This window comes from Nannospalax galili, unplaced genomic scaffold (assembly GCF_000622305.1).
Source record: "Nannospalax galili isolate Female #2095 unplaced genomic scaffold, S.galili_v1.0 scaffold335, whole genome shotgun sequence".
In the NCBI taxonomy this organism is placed as follows: domain Eukaryota; kingdom Metazoa; phylum Chordata; class Mammalia; order Rodentia; family Spalacidae; genus Nannospalax; species Nannospalax galili.
The window spans coordinates 453,350-477,558 of record NW_008337842.1 but is presented as its reverse complement, the minus strand read 5'-3'; the positions used below and the strand labels follow the sequence as shown (position 1 = coordinate 477,558).

The window sequence follows — 24,209 nt, the reverse complement described above, 5'->3', positions numbered from 1 at the left end:
CTTCCCTATTACTGCACAGATGGGGAAGAGGACTAGAACATTAAAGATGTCCATCTGTGTACTTGGTAACTTAAAATCCAAAAGGATGGCTCCTATTTTCACAGTATTACTTTTCTCAGCTTCAAAGTAGCCCTGCCACACATATAACTGACACACAAATCAAAGAATATTTCAGTCAGAAGATACAGATGTTGAGGTGTTGAAAACAAGACCAAGGCAGCATCGGAATGGTGGTCTGACACACAGAATATTGGACACACGAATCTAAGTGCGCGACCTGCTGGCAAGCCAAGCCACCTCTTGCTATGTCCATGAAGGACTAGCACAACACACACTCTTGGGCAGGCAAAGGGGATTACACTTGCCTTTCCCTATGGCTGTCAAATACAAATTAGGGAAGTTTGTTTTATCTCTCACTGTTAATAAACAGCAAGACTAATTTTTATGTTTCAAAACATTTTTATAAAACTGGATTATTTTACAAGTTCCAAAAACTTTCACCTCCTAGCTAATAGGCAACTCTGAAAAATAGTCTTTCCACACACATTCACTATATACTTAGTACGTGTCAGGCCCAAAGAACAGCTGACAGGATGAAGGCTCGGCACTTACTAAACTCTTAATCTAGTGAAAGTAATATGATAAAAGCTTTAATGCAGGCGTATGGGAGGGCACAGAGAAGTGTGGTTGCCTCAACTTCTGTCAGAGGTTGAAACAGAATGATACACAGAGATAACTAGATAGAGAAGGAGGGAAGCAGGGAGGGATGGGGAGAGACGAAGACTTTACAAACAGTACAAACCAGAAGGCACTTTCTGCGGTATAAAGCAATCACAGACTCCTTGACCCCCCTTCGGGGCCCCTTCATTAGCAGGGCAGCGTTGCTCTGGTAGGCATACACCAGGTAGGACAGTGCTTCTTGGTACCTTAGGAAATGGGAGACACACCACAGCTGAGTTATCGCCTTTGCCAAAATCTAGGGCTTAGACCTCAGTTTTTTGCAATACAAATATCTTTTGGTGGTATCCTGGGAAAAGCCTGGCAGTCGAAGACCACAGCCAGTCTCAGTTCTTCTAGAAACTTGTCAAGAAAGGCAAAGATCATCAGGAAACTTATTTGGGTCTCAAGTTTTTGCCATCTCTAAAACAAAAGGGACTAGTTGTTCACTGGGATCCATGACAACTCAAAAATTCCACTTTCTGAATTCATCTTCATTTCTCACAAAGAAAGTCCAGCAAAGTACCAACTCCTCACTAATGAACTTAACACTGTGTGAAGGACAAAGAAAGTGTGATGTTCAGAGCAAGGCTGAAATGAAGCACAGAGAAAAAGTAGAAGCCACTAGTATGTATGACACAGGGATGCGGGGCAGTGACTTGTGTAACTGTGCATGGGCATCAGTAAGTACCAGTGTTCCAACTAGCAATCTTAGTGAAGAAAAAGCCAACGTACTTTCCTTTTTGAAAGAGTTCCAGGCCTGTTAGGAGATACACAGACACCTTACGAAACAAACTGTAATCTTCATGCCACCTCTGGAAATAAAGGACCACTGTTAATGACTTTTAATGAATTACTGTTGCATTTACCACTGCTTTAAGTTTTATACTGGCCAACTACCAAAACATCAAACATAAACTTTCAGATTAAAAAAAAAATTTAAAGATGAATATCTTAGTGAGTGCCTGTGATCTCAAGGCTCAAAGGTGGAGGCAGAAGGAACAGGAAGGTCAAGGCCATCCCCCAGTTACATAACAAATTTTAGCCTGCCCTGGGCTACACAATATAAAATCTACCACTTTAATCTTCAGTGCTGTAGCTCTCCCACTGAGGAACAGCTTCTCCTAAGTGTTACAGTTCATCCTCCTAATTTCCAACACCCATGTCCAAGTCATTCCAGCTCTGGATTAAATAAAAGACATTTAAGTACTGACAAGAGCACATGGACATGGGGTGAAGGAGGGACAAGGCTATTCCAAGTCATATACACCTACCACCAGCTCAGCAAATGTGAACACAAGCCTGGCACGACATGCTGCTTAACACAACATAACAGCTTTTGTTTTTTCAATTTAATCTGGAGCTCCATGCATTTTAATGAGTATTAGAAACAGTATCATTTAAAAAAAATAATAGGCATGACTTCAAGACTTCTATTGCCTAGGACAAGGCTCATGAAGGTCCTTAAGGGAAATGGAGTGCAGAATCATTCTAACAGAAGAGTAAAAACAAAGGGATCTGGGATTCTAGGCTAAGAAAAGAGCTTTATTCATTTTTTTCCCCTGCCTCACTTCCTTTCTCTTTAGTTTTAATTTTTATAGGGAACAAGTCAGCCTGGTACTTCAAAATTATTCCATTTTGCTTCAAGTATCATTTGCCTTCAGAATTAACATTTTGTGGGAAGTTTAAAAAGAAAGCTTACCTTGTACTCTTCCATATTCATGTCATCTGGACCGATTTCCTTCAGTTTGGCCTGGGCTACCTTCATAATACTGATTGATCTGTGGACAAAGTCAATACTGATTGGACAAAGTCAGAGAGTAATGGCAGGGTGCAGGGCAGTGCCTCCCCAGTGGAGGAAGAGTTTAGTCACATCCAGGAAGACGAAGAGCCCTAGGGCTTCTCCTCTCACCTTTCATCATAGCTAAGATTTTTATCTGCAAACTGCTCCAGAAGGGTCCGCTCTACCACCCTTTTGGGTGCTTCATTTTGGAAAAAGTAGACAAGAACATGCTGAAGTCGAGGGTCACTGTGAGAGGTGGGGGTCTCTTTGGCAAGCTGATAGAGCCTGGAGTATTCCTCATGGAATGCCTAGGAGAGACAGACCTGGTTGGCAAAGGGAATGCTGGACTTCTGCACAGGCACAGAAACCCACATGGAAATGCTAGAGCCTCTCATAGCTCAGTGACAAGTTAAGGAATTCTCATCAAAAATTACAAAAGCTGTGTGGGTGCAGTGGTGCATACCTTTGATCCCAGCACTCAGGAGGTAGAGGCAGACAGATCTCGGTGAGATCGAGGCCAGCCTGGTCTATATATTGAGTTCCAGGCCAGTTGGAGCTACGTAGGGAAGACTGTCTCAAAAAACAAAGCGTGAAACAAAACAAATTACAAAAGCAACTAATATTTGAATTGTTAGCATATTATAACTCCATAGAATTCCGGCACCAAAGACATATTATATGCCTAATAAACTCAAATTTTTTGGTGAGGGAGATCTCACTTTGTACTCCAGGTTTGTCTCAGCATCTTCTATCTCCCAAGTGCTAGGATCACAGGGGTGTGCCACCATGCCTGGCTCTCTTGAAGTTTTTAAAAACAAATTCTTAGTCTAAACTGTTTAAAAAACCCATACAAACACAATTCTATTCATATGTCTTAAACTTCAAATATCTTCAATAGCAGTACCTAATTTTTTATATGAAGGCCCCAAATCACAAAGGTACAGTCTCTTAGAGTTTTATTAATGGACATCTAACAACCACATCAAAAGCCCCTGGAGGCAAAAGCAACGCACAGTGGCACTGCTAACTGCTGGGCCAGTGCCAGGCGAGGACGAGCCAGCAGTGTTGTGGGACGGGAATGTCAGTGTCATGTTTCACTTCGTGTGTGTGGGTGTGCACACACATGCCAGAGGACAACTTTGAGTGTCATTCTTCAGATTCCATGTTTTTTTGAGACAAGGTCTCTCACTCACCTCCCCCTGCCCAAGCTCTGCCTCCCCAGCACAGGGCTTACAAGTGTGTACTACCATGCCTGGGGTTTCTTTTTTTATTTTAGTAATTTATTTTTATTTTTAATTATGTGTATTTGGGGGAAGGGGTTGTACACCTGAGTTTAGTACCCGAAGAGACCACAGAAGGCGTCAGAATCCTTGGAGCCGGAGTTACAGGTGGTTGTAGCTGCCTGATGTGGGTGATGGGAACTGAACTCCAGATCCTCCACAAAAGCAGTTGAGCTTTTAACCACTGAGTCACTTCTCTAGCCCCCTGTACATTTTTTTTTTTAAAAGTAGGTTTTGACTAGTCATCTCCCCAGTCCAGGACACTTTTAGTATCATTCCCCACTGTCTTACAAGTATTGCCTAGTATTATGATAGCTGGGTTATAAGGACTGAAATTTTAAAACAGAAATACCTTAATAAGCCCTGCTTCAGACCCATCTCGGTCAAAGGTCTGGCGGGCTTTAGCTATGGCCAGGATGACCCCTTGCATGGCAGGGCTCAGCATCACCTACCACAAGAGGGCACAAAAAAGAGAGAAAAAGGAGAGGAGACAGGTTGAAAAGAAGACTGTGTTAAGAGCACGGTGTACAAAGCGCTGATGGGAAGCAGAGCAAGCAGGGTCTCCGGCCAGCAGGAGTCAAGTTTCGCATCCCTATTCCTAGGTGCATGCATAGCCTCTGCTGTCCCTAGGATCATGTCAACATCTTGCCTAAGACAAGCTGCCCCTACACCCTGCATGTACTAATTCTGCAAGACAAGGAAGAAGTCCATAAATAATCCCAGTGGGGCACCGCTCAAGAGTTATGTTAAAGTTCTCCAAAGGAGGCCGGACGTGGTGGCGCACACCTTTAATCCCAGCACTCGGGAGGCAGAGGCAGGTGGATCTCTGTTAGTTCGGGGCCAGCCTGGTCTACATAGTGAGTTCCAGGACAGCTGGGGCTACAGGGAGACCCTGTCTCAAAAAGACCAAAAAGAAAAAAAAAAAAAAAGTTCTCAAAGGAGAAGTATCTGCAGTCAGAATTCCAGCTCAGTTCTAGAACTGCAGGAGTGTGTGGCTTAAATCGCAAGTGTTTTAGTTTTATTAAGATGAATAGACGAACTTTAAAGAGCTGAAAACTACCATTTAAAAAAAGAAGAAAAAAACCACAGCAAAGAGAGGAAGAAAGCCGACAGGCAGGAGTTCTGACTGTGTATGCGCAGTGCAGCTGCAAAGGAGGTAGGCTGAGTAACTCTGGGTTCTACAGCTGCTTTCCGACCTTTACAATTGAAACCCAAACTAACTTTAATCCGCATTTGTTTTGCTCAATGAACAACTGGAAATTTTCTATTTGAAAGACAAAGCAATGGACTGAGATCAAAAAACAAGCTATTATTTGTCCATAACACCATATGGGGTTAGTGATCTAGGCTTTGTAGGAGCCCCCTCAACATAAACCTGGATGGACACACATGCATACACACATGCATGCACACACACATGCGAACAGTGCACAGCAGCAGGAACAGGTCTGGAATACCTTTTGGAAAATGGTAACTGAGGTCAAAATCAGACAGGCTTCCCTGTCCGTTATTTGTTTCAGTGAGAAAATTAGCTCTTGGCAGACACCTCGCACAAGACAACACAGAGCTATCCTGCACTCGTCTCTGTACCTCCTCATCATAGCCATCTGCATCAGATCTAACCAGAATCCTTCCCACACTGGGAATCTCCACTTCAGAAACCTCAGAGTTGGGTGGGGCAGCAGACTCTGTGTCATTAGCCTCTGGGGGCTGTTCTGACTGCTCTGCAAGGTTTGTTTCCTGGGGTCTGGGCTTCTCGGGTTCAGCCTCCTTAAGTTGTGGCAGCAGAATAGAGAGAAGGAGTAAGGAAAAAAAACAGGAGAAATAAAGAGGCATGGTCAAATTCAACAGAGACTCAGAACGAGAATGAGGAAAGCTGGAGGTTGGTGAAGGCCAGGCCCTCTGCAGGCAGGCAGATCCCTTGGGCTCCCTAGGTCTCACCTCACTCAGCGCAGCTTCCACGCCACTCTTCTCATAGGCACGGGCTGTGTTTGCAATGGCCTGTGCAGTCTGTTCCTTTGCGATCACAGCATGCTCAGAGGACAAGCAGCGGACTCCATGACAAGCTGCTGCCGGGGATTCTGACAAAGAATCACACAGAGGTGTCAGTAGCCCATGAAAAAGGTCTAGAACACTTAGTTTAGTACACCAGCCCAACAAACTTTTCTTCAAAGCGTATATAAATGTCCCCCTAGAAACTGTGACTATAAGAAACTGCTCTCCACAGCAAGAATCACAAAGATAGGCTAAATTTTACTGTCCTCCCAACTTTGTCCTATTTCTTCATGCCAAGGGTTCCTTCAATTAGCCATTTGTTAGGAAGGCTTCCTATGGAGAAGTTTTCATAACATTTAACTTTTTTTGTTTTTTGAGATAAGAGTCTCCCTGTAGCCCCAAGCTAGCCTGGAATTCACTATGTAGATCAGACTGGCCTGGAATTCACAGAGATCTACCTTCCTCTGCTCCTGAGTGCTAGGCTCAAAGGTGTGCTCCACCACACCTGGTAAGTTTAACTTTTAATTCTTACCTTATTTTTCCAACAACTTGGGCAATAAGCAAAACAATACACATAAAGTTTGCTGGGTGTGAACTACATGACTTCGAGTCCAGTCTGGTGTACATAGTGAGTCCCAGGCCAGCTGGGGCTCAGAGAGACCAGACCCTGTCTCAATATGACCCCCTCCTCAAAAAAAATTATACACACACAGACACACAGACACACACACACAGTACAGGCTTTCTGATATTTCTGTTCATCAGAAAGCACATTCTTAAGAGCTGGGCGTGGTGGTGCACACCTTTAATCCCAGCACTGGAGAGACAGAGGGCAGGCAGACCTCTGTGAGAACAAGGTCAGCCAGGCCTACTTAGTAAGACCATGTCTCAAACAAAACAAAACAAAATAAAACAAAAAGCAAATGCACCAGATTGTGGATAGCAACTATAAACAAAATCTGCTGACATACTGGCTCAGCAAGGTGGCCTAGTGGATAAAGATGTTTGTCTTCAAGTTTCATGACCTGAGTTAGATTCCCTAGGACCCACATTGCGGAAGGAGAGAATTTGACTCTTACAAGTTGTCCCCCGATCTCCACACATCCCCTGTGGCATGTATCCAACCCCAACACACAAAATAAATGTAATAAAAAAAATTAAAAAGAAAAGACTGCCATCCCCTGGCCAGCTGAGGTATTTGGGGTAGCTGGGGGCAGCAAGGCTATTACTTAACCCCCAGCACAATGCCTTTCTTGGATACCTTGTGTTGTGGAAAAGTCCTGCGATGCTGAGCTGGGAGAAGATTCCATCTGTGGGATTTTACAGGACTGCTCTTCTTCCCATTCCTCTACCTCCTGCTCAAACCTCCAGTTATCTTCCTGAATATACTGCTTCAGCTCCTCAGACAGGGCATCCACCTCTGCCGCCATCTGATCTGATTCATTAGCGGCTGCCTCTGAGGGAAAAAAAAAAAAAAAGCTAAAACAGAGTGCCATCCAGAAAGAGGTAAAACCAGAGCAAGAAAAGCAGAACATTTCAACCTTTCTCTAGGCCTTAGGTAAAAATACAAACATCCATAATTCATCAGAAATACTGACAATACAAGGCCAACAAACACAGAACATCAGTAACCGTGCCTGGCATTAACAAAAGGTAGGCACTTGTTAAATGTCTGTTGGATACATGCATGCATGCATGCATGAATGAATGAATGAATGACAAAATACAATATAGAGCAATTATTTATCATGGTCAGTCACTGGATATAGCCAATATTTCTTTTATTTATTATTTTATTTTTCTTTTATTATTTATTTATTTATTTTTTATGTGTATGAGTGTATTGCCTGCATGTTGGTAAGTGCAACTGTGTCAAGCAGTGCCCTTGGAGGACAGAAGAGGCCGTTGGATCCCCTGGAACTGGAGTTATAGACAGTTGTTAGCTACCATGTGGGTACTGGGATTCAAACCCCAGTCTTCTGCAAGAACAACCAGTGTTCTTAACCGCTGAGCCATCTCTCCAGCCCCCAATATTTCTTTTAAAAATTGAACATTAGCTGGATGTGGTAGTTCACGCCTTTAGTCCCAGCACTCAGGAGGCAGAGGCAGGTGGATCTCTGTGAGCTCGAGGTCAGCCTAGTCTACATACTGAGTTCCAGGCAGCTGGGGCTACAGGGAGATCCTGTCTCAAAAAGACCAAAAAAAAAAAAAAGAACATCAATAATTTGATAGAAAATTTAAGCTAAATACTTTTATCAATTTAACTACTGCATCTGAACCTGGTAAGATGATCCTAGCTGAGTATGGTGGCATAGAGCTACAATTTCAGCCCTGGGAAGTAGAGGCAGGAGGGTCAGGAGTGCAAAGTCATCCTCAGTTGCATAGTTGTTAGCCCCCAAGTGGGTGTTAGGAACTGAACCCAGGTCCTCTGTAAGAGCAGCCAGTTCTCTTAACTGCTAGTTCTCTTAACTGCTGAGCCATCTCTCTAGCCCCCTACATAAAACACTTCTTGAAGATGACATAGAAACCTGTGTATATTTGTTGGGGAGGGTCAAAGATGGAAGCTGGGGGCGCTGGAGAGGTGGCTCAGCAGTTAAGAGCACTTGCTACCCTTGCAAAGGACATGGGTTTCGTTCCCCTAAAATGACTCATGACCATCTGTAACTACAGTTCCAGGGGATCCAATGCCCCTTTCTAGTCTCTGCAGGTACTAGGCATTCACACGGTACATATATATACATGCAAACAAACATATATCTAATTTAAAAAGTAGGAAAGTAAACTTGTTTTTCCTTTTTATTTCCTCTTACATTGTATATTTTAAATCATGTTACATTGTTCCCCTCTTAAGGAATATAGATTTTTTTCCCCAAACTCTGGGTTATATTCAGATATTTTACCTGCACTGAAGTGGGGTAGCTTGTCATTAATGTACATCAGGCAGTAAGCACTGACATTTCTCAGGCCCCCATAAGAATCTCTTTCAAGTTCCTCCCAGGAAGACTCAGTAACAGAGATATCATTGTATTTGAGCCAGATTTGCCGGGGCTGATTATAGATGTAAGCCCAGTAATGTCCAGCGTTGGCTTGTCCTTCATGAACAAGAACCGCATGTAAGCGATAAGGCACCTGCAACCAGACAGGAAGCTCATGTTGAGCAAAGAACTCTGATGCTTCCAAGTACCAACTAGAGGAAAATGATGATTCACACATGTACCTGACAGGGGGTTCACATTAGTCATCTTAATTCAAGATGAACCAATGAAAACACAACCCTGGAAGCTACCAATCCCTAAATCACGAGAACAAGACAGCTAAACTACACCTTTCTGGAGGCCTTTCCAGGCCTACATTCTTATCAGAATCTTGCCACATTTTCACTTGTGATTTTTTAAAAATATTTCATTTCTGCCAGGCGTGGTGGCACATGCCTTTAATCCCAGCACTTGGGAGGCAGAGGCAGAGGAGGTGGGTCTTTGTGAGTTCAAGGCCAGCCTGGTCTACATAGTGAGTTCCAAGACTGCTGAGGCTACAGGGAGACCTTGTCTCAAAAAGACAAAAAAAAAAAAAAATTATTATTTTTATTTTATGTGTATGAGTGTATTGCCTGCATGTGTGTAAGTGCACCCATGCCATGAAATGCCCACGGAGGTCAGAAGAGGTATTGGATTCCCGTCAAACTGGAGTTACAGACAGTTGTTCGCCGCCATGTTGGTGCTGGGAATTAAACCTGGGTCTTCTGAAGAGCAGCTAGTGCTCTTAACAGCTGAACCAGTTCTCCAGTCCCATTTATGACTTTTAAAAAAATGCTTATTAATTTTATTTTATGTGTATGAGTGTATAGCCTGCATATGTGTAAGTGCACCCATGTCATGCAATGCCTGTGGAGGTCAGAAAAGGGTGTCAGAGCCCCTGGAACTGGAGTTACAGAAAGTTTTTAGCCACCTCCTGGGTCCTTTGCAAGAGCAGTCAGTGCTCTTAACCATTGAGTCACCTCTCCAACCCCAGTTTTGTTTTTATTTTTTAAATTGTGTATGCATGTGTCTGCATGTTGGCATATACATGTGAGGACAGGTGTCCACAGGGGTCAGGTGTCTGATCCCCCTGAAGCTGGAGTTACAGGTGGTTCTGGGAACCAAACTCAGGTCCTCTACAAGAACATTATGTGCTCTTAACCACGGAGCCATCTCTCCAGTCCCTAATAGATAATCTACTATATGAAAAAAGCACCACACGGCAGAATCAGAACAAGGGTGCTTAAGTTTTCCTATATGTAGGAAACACACCGCATTCTTTAACCTGACATAAGGAACAACGTAATTTGATCTTGGGGAGACACACATTCAGTTTCAAAGAAAATGTCTATTTTCTTGTGGGTATTTGCCATTAGCATGGGCCTTGATTATTTCCCATGAATTTTCATTCTACCTGACGAAGGAGAGGATCACAGTACATCTGCTCAATAGTCTGGGTGGTGCTTGCAATACAATTCTTCAAATCTGTTAAGAAAGAAAGTTCCATTAACATTACCAGCTTCCAGGGCCCAGAAGCCAAGCCACTGTAACAGTACCGCTTCTCTTCACCCAAAGTCCTGCTCTCAGCTTCCCACCAAATCACAAAGCAGCATGCAGTGCTAAAGCAGGGAGTGATGTCGGTTAGAAAGGCTTTAAAATTTTTTTTGTAGTGTTACATTTATTTCTATTTTATGTGTATAAGAGGTTTGCCTACATGTATGTAAGTGCACCACATGTGTACAATGCCCTTGGAGGCCAGAAGAGGGCACTGGATCCCCTGAAACTGGAGTTACAAAAGGTTGTTAGCTGCTGTGAGGGTGCTGGGAACCAAATCTGGGTCCTCTGCAAGAGCAGCAAGTTAAGATAAACACTTGAGTCATCTCTCTAGCCCCAAGGCTTTTAATTTAACTATGTTAAGGTTTAAAAAAAATATTTCTTAAGCCAGGCATGGTGGTGCATGCCTTTAATCCCAGCCCTCGGGAGGCAGAGGCAGGTGGATCTGAGTTCAAGGCCAGCCTGGTCTCTATAGTGAATCCAGGACAGCTGGGGCTACAGGGAGACCCTGTCTCAAAAAGACAAAAAAAAAAACAAAAAACAAAAAACAACAACAAAAAAACCCCACAAAAAACAAAGAAACCCAAAAAACTTGTAATTGGCACCAGAATGTCTTAAAACAGAAACTGTCTCAATTCAGGAAAAAACTTCCACAAAGTTTGATAAACTAAAGCAAGCATTCAGGAACAGTACTATAAGAACAAAAATTAGATATGGAAAAGTCTAGGCTGAGGATACAGCTCAGGTAGAGCATATAGTCACCATATAGAAGGGACAGAGGGAAGACAGAAAGCTAGGATTTAGTGAGCATCATTCTATAAAGATGCTCACACCTGCAATCCCACATTGGAAAAGCTGAGGCAGGAGGATTATGAGTTTGAGACCAGCATAGGCTACAAAGAGAAACACTTTCTTTAAAAAAAAAAAAAAATTAAAACCAAACTTTAAAAAAAGTCATCCCATTTAAGAGAACTTGGTTACGAGGAAGACATTATTTCTTTCCCTTTTATCATTAATTCCAAATTTAACATTTAAAGAAATCAAGCCAGCATAGTAATTATGGCCTGCTATCCCAGCATCCAGAGCTGGAAGCAGGAGGACCATGAGTTCAAGGCCACTTCTGAGACCCTGCAGCACAGAGGAGAGACAGGAGGAAAGGATGTGCAAGGGGAGTGAGTACAGTGTTGAGCAGCAAAGGTAACAATGAGTGCTAGAATCTTCTATGAATCTCTAGAAATTTTTGTGGCAGGAATCTGGAAAGCAGAATTTCACAGAACCAAGCTTACAGGGCAGGAAGCCTGCAAAAGAAGTCAGAATCAGCAGCTCTAAACTCAACAGAATGCCCAGCAGTGGCAGGGTGAACTCCAGGGCGCCTAGCTTCCAAACAGTCAAACAGGAAACAAGGGAGCAGCTGACAGGTTTTCAGAAGGCCAACCTTGTATATCTTGTTCAATCTCACTCCTCCACCTCTGAAGACAAGTCTTAACAAAGTTCATCTCCTCTTCCGTGATGGTCCGAGGAGCTGGGGACGCAGGCATTTCCAGGGAAGACCGAGGAGAGGGAGGCGGCCCATTCATTACCTCAGATTTGAGTAGAGTGTCTTCAGCAGAGTCTTCTGGACATACACTGGCAGAGATAAAAAGACGGTGCTCGTTTCACCATCATGTCTGAAATGCGACTTGGGTTGGGTGTGGTGGTGGAATCCCAACACTCAGGAGGCTAACACAGAAGAATTGCCATAACGTCAAAGTCACCCTGTCATACTTAAACCCTGTTTCAAAAAAGAAAAAAAGAAAAGAAAATCCTGCTTGACCTAAATTAGTGTGCTTTACAAAACAAGCGGCTATATGAAAAAGTACAGCTCTTATTTAGTGAGTACTGATTCTACAGAGATGCACTTACCTGTAAGCTCTAGTAGTGGTGAGGCTGAGACAGGAGGATCAAGTTAAAGGCTGCACTGTGAGGTCTTGTCTAAAAATAAATACATGTATTAAAGCAAACTTTCTCATATGAATCATCTCATTTAACATAACCTTATTTATGTGATAAAAATTATTACTAGCACTATTTTATCAACGACTAACTTAATTAACATTTAAGAAAACTAAGTTAGCATGGCAGCTTGTGCCTGTAATTCCAGGTCTCGACATGGAGGCAGAAAGACCTCCAATTCAAGGCATGCACAGGCCACCCAGTAAGAGCTTGTCTCAAAACAGAGTTAACAACAAGCACATACAAAGGGGTTGGGGACGCAGCTCAGTTGACAGGATGCTTGTCTAGCAGGCAAGAGACACTGGGTTTAATCCCCAACACTGAATAAACCAGGCCTGGTAATCCCAGCACTTGGGAGGTACAGGAAGATGAGGAATTCCAAGTCACCCTCAACTATAATACACAGCAAGATCAAGACTAGCCTGGGCTATATGATACCATCTCAAAAAAAATGTAAAAAAGAAATCAAGCAAGTTATGAAAGCAAGTTACCAAATTATCAAGTACAATTTCCAAAATGTAACTGTTTAAACTATTTATCCAGAAACAATACACAGAAGCAGAGAAAAGAAAGTTCCAGTTGTACTCCCCACGCAGGTGAAAACACAGTAGGTCACCACTGGAGAACATAGCTTCGGTTCTATACTCTGAGCTAAATGTCCAAGTAAAGGGACTAGCTTCAGGTACAGAATCTGATGTCTCATCTACAAAGTGCTAACTTTTTTACTGGAGGATAAGGGAATGGAGTCTTATGTAGCCCAGGGTGGCCCTGAATTCACTATATAGAGGATGACCCTAAACTCCTGGTTCCTCCTGCCTCTGTCTACTCAAGTGCTAGAATCGATTACAGATGTGAAACCCAGAGCAAAACCCCACATCTTTTATTTGTTCCCATGGATGCTGTAAACAAAGTAAAGAATGCAAAGCAAATGCTGATTTAATCACTGCCAATTAATATTCCAAAGTGAAACTGTACACAGACAAACCCACAGGAATATCAAACAAGTTTCTACTTATACTTAGGTTTCTGTTTCACACCCAAACTGGGGAACATAACTTTCTTTAGCTTTGACTTAAATCCTCAGGGCTGGAGAGATGGCTCAGTGGTTAAAAGCACTGACTGCTTTTGCAGAAGACCGAGGTTCAATTCGCAGCACCCACAAGGCAGCTAACAAGCGTCCCTAACTCCAGTTCCAGGGTTTCTGACGCCCTCTTCTGGCCTCTTCAGGCATTGCACACATGGTGCACTTACAAACATGTAGGCAACACACATATACACATAAAAATAATATTTTTTAAAAAGCAACATATAAAATATAAGTAAATTTTAAGAAATTAAGAAAAAAATCCTCACTCTCCACTCTGCCATGTAAAAATGGAAGAAGCCCATTTTCCTAAGGACCCACAGGTGTAGAGAGATAAGCTCAATCATGGCAAAGCTGGTATCTCAATCTCAGAAAATCTCTCTCTGTCTCTCTCTGTCTCTCTCTCTCTCTCTCTCTCACACACACACACACATTTTAAAGCCTAATAAATATTAATATTAGAGAAGATTACAGTGAACATTTTTAAAATTGTGTGTATGCCTGTGGTAGTATGTGTGGGTGTAGATGTGTGCACCTGAGTGTAGATGAGCCCAGAGGTACTGGATCCCCTAGAGCTGGAGTTATACACAGTTGTGTGGTACTATGTGGGTGCTGGGTACTGAACTCAGGTTCTCTTCAAGAACAGTTAAGTGCTCTTAACCACTGAGCCATCTTTTCAGACCCCAGCAAATGAGTTTTTAAATATAAGCCTCTCGAGGCTGGAGAGATGGCTCAGTGGTTAAAAGCACTGACTGCTCTTGCAGAGGACCCAGGTTTGATTCCCAACATCCACATGGCGGCTATGAATTGTGCTTAACTCCAGTTCCATCTGAAGCCCTCTTCTGACCTCTGTGGCATTGCACGACACGGGTGCCCTCACACACATGTAGGCAATACACTCATACACATAAAATAAAAATAATAAAATATTTAAAATAAATAAATTAAAATTAAATATAAGCTTCTCTATGGTAACAAATATATACTGGTATTTCTATTAGCGAGGATAGACACATATCATGGCCTGGGATGTAAGCTGAACCTTGTGGCTCCTTTAAGCTATAATGACCTGGCTGAGGGGAAATAGAATCCAAGGACTTTCAGGACTTGGCCTCGCTATGCTGTGTCTTCAGAAGACAGCCTCTCACGGTTTGTCCTCAGAATTCCAGCCATTCTTTCTTGTGCTTAACTCTCTGCTCATGAGTGGTTTTTCTCAGCGTTCACCCGGCTGTGCTTCCTTCACCATAAATGGGAGGCGAGTTGGCAGGGAAGCACAGGTCTGACACTCTTGAGAAGGGCCTTTCGTGGCAGTTAGGTCAGAACCAGGCAGTCCTGGGAGACTATGATCACTACCCAGGACAGTGAGAAGCCTCTGGGATAGGAGACCGTCCTGGGATAGGAGACCGTCCTGCATTAGAAGGAAGAACACTGCCACCCCGTGAGGTGAACAAAACCATGCTCTGAAGACAAAGCTCAGGACTCTTCACGCTCTCATGGGTGAGTGATTACCAGGTGGAAAGATGGAACACACTTCAAATTATACCTCCGAAACAATACAAACCACTCAAGAAGTTTGTGCGTTACCTTTCCTCAGAAGCGAGATCAGAAACTGGGCAGTGCACTGAAGGAAGCGGTAAGGTCAAGTGCTTGTCACTTGGAGACAGACAGCTTTCAGAGGCAGGTTTTGTACTCGCAAATTCAATAACGTATTTCAGCATGTCCGGGAGTGGGAACCGAACAGGACCTGAGCCGTACTTCACATACCTAAAAGGCAAAGACAGTGGTAGTCTACTGCCCAAGTCTGTTTCCCATCTTAAGACCTGCTGGCAAAAGATCTACCATGTAGAGTCAATGGAGGGCTCATCCTTAGCCAGTGGTGGTAGTATTGCCTGCAATGGCAGCACCCAGGAAGCTGAGGCAGAAGGATCAGAGTCTGGGGCCTGCCTGGGTTACAGAACCGAGCTTCAGGCAAGCTTGGGCAACTTAGTTAAAAACTCTGTACCACTAAAATTCACTAGCAATCTAATACCTCTATCAGACAGAAAATATTTCGGAGGGTTCTTAATCAGTCATGCCAGCTCTGTTTTGCTGTCATGTGACATTCTGGCTCTGCTCATAACAAATTGTTTCTTAAAGGAAAATACACGTGACTAGTACTACAACCAGGGGAGAACCTGGTGTACTCAAAGGTTTTCTTTGGCCTTTGAAACAAGTGCTTCACAACTGAGAGCACTCAAAGAAATCTACGCAAAAAGAAGTTTAAGAAAACTAGCTAATCTTTCTTCTATAGGGTCTAGTAATCATGAACTCACTCAATGGCACAGGCCAGGCATAAATCATTTAAGAGTTCCACTGGAAGAGTAAACAATATTTTCAAACATGTGACCAAAATAATAAAATAGTTTAAATATTTTGTTTATTTAACGTGTTTTTTCCTGCTTATTTCTAAGTGTAGCCATGTTGTGGAATACCTGAAGAGGCCAGAAAAGGGTGCCAGATCCCCTGAACCTGGAGTTACAGATGGTGGTTAGCCACCATGTGGGTGTTGGGAACCAAACCCAAGTCCTCTGGAAAAGCAGTAAGTACTCTTAAACCACTGAGCCATTTCTCCAGTCCCAAAGATTCGGTTTTAATTACATGCATATGTGTAATGTCTGTGTGCACAAGCACAAGTGTAGGTGATGTAGGTGCTTATGAAGACAAGAGGGCGAAAGACTGCCCTCCCACCCAGGCCCTAAGCTGGAGTTATAGAAATTCAGTTCAATGGAATCTAGAGTTCACTAAAATAGAGTTCAAAGGTAACACAAATACCGGGCTGGGATGTGGCTCAGTTGGTAGACTGCTTGCCTTGGGAACCCTAGGTTTGGTCCCCAGTACTGCATGAACCAGACAAGGTTGTTTACAATCCTAGCACTCAACAGTGGAGGTAAGGGGATCATAAGTTCAAGTTAATCCTCAGTTACACACTATTTGAACTCAGCCTGTGACACATGAGATCCTGTCTGAAAAACAAAACAAAACAAAAACCCACAAAAAAACAAAGATGAGAAGGCCTGGTGTTACACATCTTTGACTTGAGATGCAGAGGCAGATCTCTATGATTTCAAGGCCAGTCTGGTCCACACGGCAAGTTCAGGCCAACCAGAGAGCCTACTGCGTCCCCTCATCTTCACTGAAGGAGAAATGGCATGTGTCTTGTGGTAAAGGTGAAAAAGCCTTAAACTGTTCAATCCCTGGCATGCACTTCTTCGTGTTCTCTTCTGTTATAGGCTTTCCAAACTCTCCTCTCCTCCACACTTCCTACCAGAGAAGCACTGATAATCTGTCATGGAGTCTAAGGTACCCAGTTCACATCTCAAAACCTTCCCAGGTTGGTTATATTTTAATTGAATGCTTCTACAAAGTTATCCTCTAAGAAACTTATCTTTAACTTTATGGGAATCACAGCACTTGTTTTCCATGCACAAGGCTCTGCTTTCAATCCCTAGCACTGGGGGAAAAAAATCATAGCAAAAATAATTTCAAAAAGTGTCTGTCAGGACATGGACAGATAGTGTAGCAGTTAAGAATTCTTGCAGAGGACCTGGGTTCAGATCCTAGCACTCACATGGTGGCTTGTAACCATCTACCTCTAGCTCCAGAGGAATCTGACACACTCTTCTGGCCTCTGTGGGTACTGCACACACATGGTGCACATATATACTCATACATCAAGTAAATATTTATAAAACAAAAAAATTTTAAATTAATTACCTGAAATTTAAAACTACCTCATTTAGCCGGGCGTGGTAGCACACGCCTTTAATCCCAGCACCCGGGAGGCAGAGGCAGGAAGATCTCTGTGAGTTCAAGGCTAACCTGGTCTACATACTGAATTCTAGGACAGCTGGGGCTACAAAGAGACCCTGTCTCAAAAAGACCAAAAAAAAACCCCAACCAAACAAACCCCACCTCATTTAAAATGAATGTCGGAGCTAGAGTAGGGGTTCAGCAAGTGAGAGTGTGTACTGCTCTTGTAGAGGACCTAAGCTCAGTCCTAAGCACCCATCTCAGGCTGTGCACAACTGCCTGTAACTCCAGTTCTAGAGGATTCAACACCCTCTACTGGCCTTTGCAGGCACTCACATGCACAAAGACACACACATATATGTAATTAGAAATAAAGCTTTAAAAATGAAAATAAATGGGCTGGAGAGATGGTTCAGCGGTTAAGAACACTGGTTGTTTTTGCAGAAGACCTGGGTTCAAATCCCAGACCCACATGGCAGCTAACAATTGTCCGTAACTCCAGTTCCAGGGGATCCGATGGCCTCTTCTGCCCTCTGCAGGCATGGAACAACACGGTGCACTTTCCTACATGCAGGCAATACACTCATACACATAACATAAATAATAAATATTAAAAAAATGAAAACAATAATATACTAAGGAAAATGCTCCCACAGTCTTACTGATTCCTGACTTCTTTGAATATGAAACATTGGGTGCTATGAAAATAACTGGGCCATCTTGATTAAGGTGCTTTCTAATTGACCTGAGTTTGATTCTCAGAGTCCATGTAAAGGTAGAAGAGAGAACCAATTCCCACAAGCTGTCCAGTAACCTCCATAAGTACTCTATGGCACATACACATACACACACACACACACACACACACACACACACACACACACAAATAATTTTAAAAGTTAAAACTTTCCAATGTTATGGAATATGAGGCAAACTACTGCTACGTTTCAAGTCCTACAAATCACTTCCAGGATGAAATTGGAGGACTCCAGTTTCAGTTCAGTTTCTATTCAGAAAATAGATATGTAACGAGAGAATCTCCCTGAGCGAGAGGGGCATGGGTGGAGAGCAGGAACTATAGGGCAGGCTCCAATCTTGGACCTAGATGGAACATGTGCCCCTCTGAGAAATTAATGATCTAGCAGTGCAGTGGGAAAAGCAGGACAGAAATAGGAGGGTCTGCTAAGTAGATGGGAAAAAGCCACTGATGGTGTGTGGGGTTTCCTTTGTGAAGGTTAAACTCAAGGATCTACTTAGACTATAAAGAAATCATATAGGCTCTGCCTAAAGAAATCAGAGTGATTCTGCAAAACAAACAAAAAGCAGAGTCTCCAGCAAAACTTGGTATACATCTGAAGCATCAGCACTTTAACCCAGCTGGGGGTGGGGGTGGGGGCAGCACAGCATTAGTAATCCTAACCCTGCAGAGGCAGAGAACCAGGATCATGCTCTTTTGAGTCTGAGGCCAGCCTTTGAGTCCCTTACACCCCCAAGACTACTTATCCATGGATAATATAAGCTGGCCTTGAAAACGTCTTTGCACTTAGAAAAGAAAATCTTGGCTGTTTTATAAAATAACACTAGTTATTAGTTATGCTCTAAATTTTAAAATATAAACAAATTTTCTGGTCTTAATTTCTAAATTGTGTGGAGAAGATGGCTCAGCGATTAAGAGCACTGGCTGCTCTTGCAGAGGACCTGGGTTCAGTTACTACCACCCACATGACAGCAAACAACCATCCTTAACTCCAGTTCGAGGGGATCCAACACCCTCTTCAGGCCTCCATGGGCACTGCACGGCATAGGTGCACTTATATGCATATAGGCAAACACTCATACAAGTAAATAATAAATAAGAAGAAAGAATTCTATATTGTTTCACGTTTCCAAACACAAAAATGCCCAGACTCACCTTTCCAATTTTTGCTGCAGAACTTGTATTTCCTCCTTCAATTTGCGAATACACTCTCTCTTACTTCGAATGAGCTCTTTGCTCCGGTACATGTACCTACACAAATGATAATTCCACAGATACAGTTTAGATTAGAAAACACTAATGACAAAGCCTTAGCAAAATAACAACCTCCTCAAAGCAAATCAAGGACAGTTAGAAAAAAAACCAAAACACCAATATAGTTGACCTGGTGGCACAGGCCTTTAATCACAGCACTCCAGAGGCAGAGGCAGTTGGATCCTTATAAGGCTAAGGACAGCCTGGTCTACATAGTGAGTTCCAGGCCAGTTGTGGCTACAGGAAGACCCTGTCTCCAAAAAAAAAATTTCCCAATATTATACTTTTTAAAATTTGTACTTGTTTTTTGGTTTGAGAAATAATCTTATAAGACCCAGGCTGGCCTCCAACTCCCTACACAGCCAAAGTGCCCAGATGACAAGGGTAGGTATCACCATATCCAGTTTAATGTAGTACTGTGGCTCCAGCCCAGGGCTACATCCCAAGCCCCAACATTACATTCAAAGTGAAAGAGCAACACACTCCTCCAGGGTCAGGCACAAGGCAAGGATGCCCACACTCCTCACTTCTTCTTCTTCTTTTTTAAAAAATATTTAGATTTTAACCCTCTAATATTCCCTTTTTTGAAGGTATTCACCTTGCTTTTTTTGTTTTTGCTGTGACCCAGCTATAGAAGGTTAGTCTCCTCTGTTAGGTCTCCAAATTTCATGGCTCTTCATCTTTTTTTAATATTTTATTTATGATTTTTATTTTATGTGTACGAGTGTATTTCCTGCATGTATGTGAGTGCACCCATGTTGTGCAATGCCACAGAGATCAGAAGAGGGCGTTGGATTCCCCTGGAACTGGAGTTAAGGACGGTTCATAGCTGCCATGTGGGTGCTGGGAATCGAACCCGGGTCCTTGGGGCTGGAGAGATGGCTCAGTGGTTAAGAGCACACTCCTCACTTCCATTCCATGTTTTACAAATGTGAAGCCAGTACAATGAGGGAAGAAAAGAAATAAAAGGGATAAAGATTGTAAAGGAGGTAGAAAAGCTGTCCTTAGTTGCAGATTATATAATAGTCTGCTTAGAAAAACCTCAAGGTGGGACTGGAGAGATGGCTCAACGGTTAAGAGCACTGACTCTCTTGCAGAGGACCCGGGTTCAATTCCCAGCACCCACATGGCAGCTACAAACCGTCCTTAACTCCAGTTCCAGGGGAATCTGAAGCCCTCTTCTGATTGCACGACATGGGTGCACTCACATACATGTAGGCAATACATTCACACACATAAAATAAAAATAATAAAATAGCCAGGCGTGGTGGCGCAAGCCTTTAATCCCAGCGCTAAGGAGGCAGAGGTAGGTGGATCTCTGTGAGTTCAAGGCCAGCCTGGTCTACATAGTGAGCCCCAGGACAGCTGGGGCTACAGGGAGACCCTGTCTCAAAAAGACCAAAAGTAAATAAATAAATAAATAAAATAAAATAAAATAAAAACCTCAAGGAATCCACAAAACTATATCAGAATAAATGAGTTTAGTAAAGCCAAAAGACACAATGTCAATTTAGTAAATAAGGTCAACTTCTTCTTTCCGCTCATAAAGAATAAATGGGAAGCACAGGTTAAGAAACACCTAATGGTATCAAAAACATGATTTATTTGGTGATATATTTAATCATACTTATGGAAGGCCTGTACACCAAAACTTCAAAGCATCACTGAGAACAATGCAGGAAGATGTAATGAAATGGAGGACACCATGCACAGAAGGTGAAAGACACAGCATTAAGATGCCATTTCTCCCCAAACTGATCTGTTGATCTTAGGAATAGCAAGCATCTCCCACTTTGTGCATGGTTAGGGTGTAAAGAGGATTTTTTTTTTAAAAGTCAAAGTGAAAGGAAGCTATGTTTCCAATTTGGGTGTGAAACAGAAACCTATATATAATTATAAACTTCTTTGATATTCCTATGGGTTTGTCTATAGGCAGTTTCACTTTGCTAATATTAATTACTAGGTAAATTAGCACTTGCTTTGTATTCTTTACTGGTTTATAGCATCCATGGAGACAAGTTATGATTTACATTCTGAGCGGAGCACAGGCTCAGCTACTCAAATCTGGGGACCAGAAAGTTCAGAAATACCATTTACATTACTCTGGGAGTTTCTCAGAAATACAAACTCCAACTCAGATTCACAATGTAAATTTGCATAGTATAACAGACTTCTTTTTTTTTCTTAACATCATTCAGTCAACTGATGAAAGACTCACCTGTCCATATAAATAATCTGAGGAAATTCCAGCTTATTATGAATTTTCTCTGGCTGCCCAAGAGATTGATTGAACTCAAATCTGGAGAGTTCAAAGGTCAACACTGGAGGTAGCTTTGTAAACCAACGCTACATTCAAGGTAGAAACATGAGAAATGAAAAATCAATTTCAGGAAACAGCAGTCACATTTAAAATAGCCTTCCCCAAACCTTATTCTTTTGATATGGAATTCATATTCAAGTCAAACTTAACACTGCATTATTTTATCCTGCACATTATAGTTAATACTTAGAATCATACTTAGAGACTATAGTTAAACATTCCTCAAGCCTCCAAATCCTACCTAGTCACCACATTTTATTCAATCATCAACCTTCGAAAGAACCACCGTGGAATATGTGAACTGACAAAGCAGCCACACAAACCATCTGCTAAATGAGTCATCAGTATTCAAGACATTCAGATCTTGAGGGAAGCAGACAGCCTAACCAACAAACTGGAAATTATGATCTCAATAGCACATAACTAGGCGGTTAACTACCACCAGGAATCATCTAAAAAGACTAAGACTGTAAACGTACGAATTATTTTCAGTTAACCATAATCTGAATACTATTTATATCTAAAAGAGAAACTTGAAATAGTCTCAGGATTTCATAATCCCCCATGTTTCTGAGGAAGAAAAACAGTCTCTAAATTCCAGCATACAAATTTCTTAAAAAGAAAGTCCAATCAACCTACAGTGGTACCTAGAGTTTCTGAGTAGGAAAAGACTGTCTTTAAAAAAAAAAAAAAAAAAAAAGCTGTGTGTGGTTGTACTCACCTTTAATCCCAGAACCTGGCAGGCAGAGGTAGGAGGATCTCTGTGAGTTCAAGGCCAGCCTGGTCTACATAGTGAGTTCCAGGTCAGGTCAGCTGGGAACTACAGGGAGATCTTGTCTCAAAAGAGATCAAAAAGTCTCTCCAACCCCCAGGCTTCTCTCTCCAGGGTAAGTCAATTGGGCCCTCCACGCCTTGACTCCCCCAGCCTCACTCACCCTCCCATCTCCCCTGCCAGTCTTTCCTCCTAGCCTGGGTCCTGTCCCATTCCTTGTCTTGGTGTCCCGGACACCTGGAGAACCACCACTGCTTCCTGATCCTGTGCACCCAGAGCAACTCAGTTCCTTCTTGGGTCCCCAGGGGCACTCTGGGCCTGGCCCCACCCTCATCTCCCTCTGCCTCCCCGGGTCTGCATAACCCACCAACCTCTTTCCTGGACACCTGAGCTGACCTTTCCTCTTCCAGGTCCTTTGCATCCAGACCAACCCAGCACCTCAGTGCAGTCCCTAGGGGCCCTTGGGGCTACCTTCCAACCCCATCTTCCTTTGCATCTCTGGGTGGCATGGCCAACAGCTGCCCTAGACCAACATTTTTTCTGGGTCTGGGTACCATGCCAGTCCAACCCCCGAATTTCTGAGGCCAAAATCTATCCTGGAGGGATCCAGACCATAGGAGAAAGCCTGAGAGCATCTGAGCCTCATCTGACTTGGGCCTCTGTGGGAACTCCTGAAGACAAAAGCAATCTGGCCACTCCAATAAAAAATCAAGAGAGAACTGGAAGCTTAGAGGAACCAGCATTTCATGCCCAAAAAGTAAACCACAAAGACTCATAAAGTTCACAAAAAGAAAAGTTTACAAAAAGAAACAGACCTTAACTCAACAAAGGAAGTCTTGCATCTCACACAAGAATCAGAAACTACAAAAGAAATCCACATGCCAAAGACCAAAATAATATATCCCCACCAAGTACCAACAGTCCTCTAGAGGAGTACAATGAGAACCCCCTGGAGAAAACACAGGACATGGAACTCAAAAGAACAATTATAAAAACAATAAAAAGACTTCAGTGAATTTAAAGAACAAAGAAATCAAAGAACTGAAGGAAGATACAGATAAACTTCTGAATGAATTCAGAAAAGAGAAATACTGAAGAATATTCAGGTTGAAATGAAAGAGAAAGTGAAACACTCAGTAAGCCAATTAGAAATTACAGGAGAAAGCCTCAACAATTGGATGAATGAAATGGAAAACAGAATATCAAGACTAGAAGATAAAGTGCACGAACTAGACCACTCAAGCAAAGATTATGAAAAATTTAAAAAATCACAAGAATGGACAATGCAAGACTTGTATGATACCATAAAAAGACCAAACTTATGAATCACAGGCATACAGGGAGGAGAAGAATCCCAAGATAATGGCAATGGACCAGATCGTCAACAGAATCATGGAAGAAAATTTCCCAAAACTAAAGAAAGACATGCCCATACAAATACAAGAAGCATATAGAACACCAAACAGACAGGACCAGAAAAGGAACTCTCCAAGGCACATCATAGTAAAAACAATACACGAACAAAACAAAGAGACAATTCTGAAACCTACAAAAGAGAAACAACAAGTCACATATAAAGGAAAACCCATTAGGATTACAGCTGACTTTTCAGTGCAAACTATGAAAGCCAGAAGAGCCTGGACCAAAGTATTGCCAGCTCTAAATGACCACAGATCCCAACCCAGAGTATTATACCCAGCCAAAATGTCTATTATAGTTGAAGGAGACCCAAGGAATTGCAGAAAGAAATTCAATGAAGGTATAACTGTGGAAAAGTACAGCTACATCATGAATGTAAATAGAAATAAAAATGACAGGATGCAATACTCATCTTTCATTAATAACTTTATTAACTGGCTGAACTCCCCAGTCAAAAGAAACAGACTATATGAATGGAT

General features: G+C 42.5%; 1 protein-coding gene across 4 annotated transcripts in view; it reads right to left on the bottom strand.

Moving 5' to 3' along the window:
- The window catches only part of Usp28 (ubiquitin specific peptidase 28), a 71,637-nt gene that overhangs the window by 5,301 nt on the left and 42,127 nt on the right, over positions 1–24,209 (bottom strand). For 2 of the 4 annotated variants that reach the window (XM_008832742.3, XM_017798069.2), the window contains exons 11-24: positions 21,438–21,565; positions 19,121–19,216; positions 15,004–15,183; positions 11,779–11,969; positions 10,204–10,274; positions 8,676–8,904; positions 7,037–7,231; positions 5,722–5,861; positions 5,371–5,550; positions 4,133–4,228; positions 2,630–2,808; positions 2,420–2,498; positions 1,453–1,532; positions 803–926 (exon numbers count right to left, since the gene is read on the bottom strand). In XM_008832742.3, the coding sequence (XP_008830964.1) occupies positions 803–926; positions 1,453–1,532; positions 2,420–2,498; positions 2,630–2,808; positions 4,133–4,228; positions 5,371–5,550; positions 5,722–5,861; positions 7,037–7,231; positions 8,676–8,904; positions 10,204–10,274; positions 11,779–11,969; positions 15,004–15,183; positions 19,121–19,216; positions 21,438–21,565 (1,968 nt within the window). The remainder of the gene's footprint in view (positions 1–802; positions 927–1,452; positions 1,533–2,419; positions 2,499–2,629; positions 2,809–4,132; positions 4,229–5,370; positions 5,551–5,721; positions 5,862–7,036; positions 7,232–8,675; positions 8,905–10,203; positions 10,275–11,778; positions 11,970–15,003; positions 15,184–19,120; positions 19,217–21,437; positions 21,566–24,209) is intronic. The other 2 variants (XM_008832745.3, XM_017798071.2) reach the window with 1 other exon arrangement.